Source organism: Nanorana parkeri, unplaced genomic scaffold (assembly GCF_000935625.1).
Source record: "Nanorana parkeri isolate BGI_ZX_2015 unplaced genomic scaffold, ASM93562v1 scaffold4158, whole genome shotgun sequence".
Classification (NCBI taxonomy): Eukaryota; Metazoa; Chordata; class Amphibia; order Anura; family Dicroglossidae; genus Nanorana; species Nanorana parkeri.
In genome coordinates, this window is record NW_017310425.1 from 14,632 (window position 1) to 18,786 (window position 4,155).

The following is a 4,155-nucleotide window of genomic DNA, read 5'->3' on the forward strand; positions in this document are numbered from 1 at the left end:
TGGGCAGGAAGTCCTCATTGCCCCACTTGGTGTATCTGGGCTCCTGTGCCGCGCCTTCCAGTACGGTGAGTCCATCACACAGCCCGGTGACCGTAACCGTCCGCTTCCTTTATGTCTTCCAGTGGTTTCCTCTCAGCGACGTGGTCAGCGGAACCGTTCACCTCAAACTGGAGTGGTGGTCACTGGTGGCAAACCATGAAAAGCTTTGTGAGGTGAGTCGGGGGTCAGCGGGTCCCTCTGTCTGTCTGTCGGGGGTCAGCGGGTCCCTCTGTCTGTCTGTCGGGGGTCAGCGGGTCCCTCTGTCTGTCTGTCGGGGGTCAGCGGGTCCCTCTGTCTGTCTGTCGGGGGTCAGCGGGTCCCTCTGTCTGTCTGTCGGGGGTCAGCGGGTCCCTCTGTCTGTCTGTCGGGGGTCAGCGGGTCCCTCTGTCTGTCTGTCGGGGGTCAGCGGGTCCCTCTGTCTGTCTGTCGGGGGTCAGCGGGTCCCTCTGTCTGTCTGTCGGGGGTCAGCGGGTCCCTCTGTCTGTCTGTCGGGGGTCAGCGGGTCCCTCTGTCTGTCTGTCGGGGGTCAGCGGGTCCCTCTGTCTGTCTGTCGGGGGTCAGCGGGTCCCTCTGTCTGTCTGTCGGGGGTCAGCGGGTCCCTCTGTCTGTCTGTCGGGGGTCAGCGGGTCCCTCTGTCTGTCTGTCGGGGGTCAGCGGGTCCCTCTGTCTGTCTGTCGGGGGTCAGCGGGTCCCTCTGTCTGTCTGTCGGGGGTCAGCGGGTCCCTCTGTCTGTCTGTCGGGGGTTCAGGTCACACGGGGAGGGAGGTCTTCCAGAGTTTTGTAGTTCAGAGGTCAGGTGAGAAGTTCTGAGGAGACGTGACCACATCCGGACTCCTCCATCAGCTCTACCGGAACCGTGGACTCCAAACAATCCGTATATCTGACAGATCTGAGCCCCTCCCCCAATGTTACACAAGAGGGGCCCCCGGACGCCGTCTGATCTTTGCTGACAATGATTCTCTGTACAGAAGACGTTACAATACGGGAACAATGTAGCCGAATCAGTTGCAGCAATGTGCCTTCCTATCCCCTCCTGCACTGTGTATGACATTCCTATATCCTGCTATATATGACCTCTGACCTCTCCTGCTCTCTATAGGCTGCTACATATGACCTCTGACCTCTCTATAGGCTGCTACATATGACCTCTGACCTCTCCTGCTCTCTATATGCTGCTATAAATGACCTCTCCCTCCTGCTCTCTATAGGCTGTTATAAATGACCTCTCCCTCCTGCTCTCTATAGGCTGCTACATATGACCTCTGACCTCTCCTGCTCTATAGGCTGCTATAAATGACCTATGACCTCTCCCTCCTGCTCTCTATAGGCGGCTACATATGACCTCTGACCTCTCCTGCTCTCTATGTGCTGCTATAAATGACCTCTGACACTCTGCCCTCTCCTGCTCTATAGGCTGCTATAAATGACCTATGACCTCTCCCTCCTGCTCTCTATAGGCGGCTACATATGACCTCTGACCTCTCCTGCTCTCTATGTGCTGCTATAAATGACCTCTGACCTCTCCCTCCTGCTCTCTATGTGATGCTATAAATGACCTCTGACCTCTCCCGTCTCTTGTCCCGGTTTAGGCTCAGAACGGTTTTTCCACCGCCATGGTGATTGTGTACCTGGACAGCGCCAGCGGGCTGCCAGTAAGTGACCCGGTCCCGGTTCTATATACTGTATATTCATTGGCTGGGTTCAGTTCTGACTCGTTTGTTTGTGTTTTCTCCGGATGATCATTGTAGTAGAAGTACGGAGAGCCGAAATCACCCGGAAACAATGTATCCCGCCATCTTCCCCCCCTTATAATGGAGGCGGATATTTCCCGTGTGATCGTCTCTAGAGATGTCTGTCGGGGGTCAGCGGGTCCCTCTGTCTGTCTGTCGGGGGTCAGCGGGTCCCTCTGTCTGTCTGTCGGGGGTCAGCGGGTCCCTCTGTCTGTCTGTCGGGGGTCAGCGGGTCCCTCTGTCTGTCTGTCGGGGGTCAGCGGGTCCCTCTGTCTGTCTGTCGGGGGTCAGCGGGTCCCTCTGTCTGTCTGTCGGGGGTCAGCGGGTCCCTCTGTCTGTCTGTCGGGGGTCAGCGGGTCCCTCTGTCTGTCTGTCGGGGGTCAGCGGGTCCCTCTGTCTGTCTGTCGGGGGTTCAGGTCACACGGGGAGGGAGGTCTTCCAGAGTTTTGTAGTTCAGAGGTCAGGTGAGAAGTTCTGAGGAGACGTGACCACATCCGGACTCCTCCATCAGCTCTACCGGAACCGTGGACTCCAAACAATCCGTATATCTGACAGATCTGAGCCCCTCCCCCAATGTTACACAAGAGGGGCCCCCGGACGCCGTCTGATCTTTGCTGACAATGATTCTCTGTACAGAAGACGTTACAATACGGGAACAATGTAGCCGAATCAGTTGCAGCAATGTGCCTTCCTATCCCCTCCTGCACTGTGTATGACATTCCTATATCCTGCTATATATGACCTCTGACCTCTCCTGCTCTCTATAGGCTGCTACATATGACCTCTGACCTCTCTATAGGCTGCTACATATGACCTCTGACCTCTCCTGCTCTCTATAGGCTGCTACATATGACCTCTGACCTCTCCTGCTCTCTATATGCTGCTATAAATGACCTCTCCCTCCTGCTCTCTATAGGCTGTTATAAATGACCTCTCCCTCCTGCTCTCTATAGGCTGCTACATATGACCTCTGACCTCTCCTGCTCTATAGGCTGCTATAAATGACCTATGACCTCTCCCTCCTGCTCTCTATAGGCGGCTACATATGACCTCTGACCTCTCCTGCTCTCTATGTGCTGCTATAAATGACCTCTGACCTCTCCCTCCTGCTCTCTATAGGCTGCTACATATGACCTCTGACCTCTCCTGCTCTCTATAGGCTGCTATAAATGACCTCTGACCTCTCCTGCTCTCTATAGGCTGCTATAAATGACCTCTGACCTCTCCTGCTCTCTATAGGTTGCTACATATGACCTCTGACCTCTCCTGCTCTATAGGCTGCTATAAATGACCTATGACCTCTCCCTCCTGCTCTCTATAGGCGGCTACATATGACCTCTGACCTCTCCTGCTCTCTATGTGCTGCTATAAATGACCTCTGACCTCTCCCTCCTGCTCTCTATAGGCTGCTACATATGACCTCTGACCTCTCCTGCTCTCTATAGGCTGCTATAAATGACCTCTGACCTCTCCTGCTCTCTATAGGCTGCTATAAATGACCTCTGACCTCTCCTGCTCTCTATAGGTTGCTACATATGACCTCTGACCTCTCCTGCTCTATAGGCTGCTATAAATGACCTCTGACCTCTCCCTCCTGCTCTCTATAGGCTGCTATAAATGACCTCTGACCTCTCCTGCTCGCTATAGGCTGCTATAAATGACCTCTGACCTCTCCCTCCTGCTCTCTGTGTGATGCTATAAATGACCTCTGACCTCTCCCGTCTCTTGTCCCGGTTTAGGCTCAGAACGGTTTTTCCACCGCCATGGTGATTGTGTACCTGGACAGCGCCAGCGGGCTGCCAGTAAGTGACCCGGTCCCGGTTCTATATACTGTATATTCATTGGCTGGGTTCAGTTCTGACTCGTTTGTTTGTGTTTTCTCCGGATGATCATTGTAGTAGAAGTACGGAGAGCCGAAATCACCCGGAAACAATGTATCCCGCCATCTTCCCCCCCTTATAATGGAGGCGGATATTTCCCGTGTGATCGTCTCTAGAGACCTCCCGTTACCCTGAGGAGAACTATGGGGGAAAGCCCCGACCCCGTACTTCTCCTTTAATAACACCTCCTGGACTCAAATTATACAAATGCCTCAGCGCCTGGTTGCCGGTAACGGATGACGTGGATCGGAGCGACATTCACCAGATTCATTCCCAGAGAATGTTTTGTACAAGTCGTTCTGAATGGAGAGAGCTGGTCGGATGATCGGTGAAACGTCTTCCGAAAAAACGCAGCCAGTCCAGCCGCCCCGACTTATTCTTTACAGATAAATCTATAGATGAGTAATAAGTTTGATTTGTGAAGTGCCACCATATAGCGTAGCGCTGTACATGAGGTCACAGGTGGTTCCCTGCATGGAGCATTGTAATTGCTGTGATTTTGGGTA

General features: G+C 53.7%; 1 protein-coding gene and 1 long non-coding RNA gene across 2 annotated transcripts in view; both read left to right on the top strand.

Annotated features, from left to right (window-relative positions):
- LOC108803759 (extended synaptotagmin-3-like) overlaps positions 1-2,825 on the top strand; it is a gene marked incomplete at its 5' end in the record, with an annotated part of 17,188 nt that extends 14,363 nt beyond the window's left edge. The window contains 3 exons of the mRNA XM_018575568.1: positions 123-254; positions 1,629-1,691; positions 2,805-2,825. Of these exons, the coding sequence (XP_018431070.1) occupies positions 123-254; positions 1,629-1,691; positions 2,805-2,825 (216 nt within the window). The remainder of the gene's footprint in view (positions 1-122; positions 255-1,628; positions 1,692-2,804) is intronic.
- Positions 2,826-3,506: 681 nt separating this feature from the next.
- Positions 3,507-4,155, top strand: part of LOC108803760 — a 3,263-nt gene continuing 2,614 nt past the window's right edge. Inside the window, exon 1 of the long non-coding RNA XR_001942300.1 lies at positions 3,507-3,571. This is a non-coding gene — a long non-coding RNA (uncharacterized LOC108803760). The remainder of the gene's footprint in view (positions 3,572-4,155) is intronic.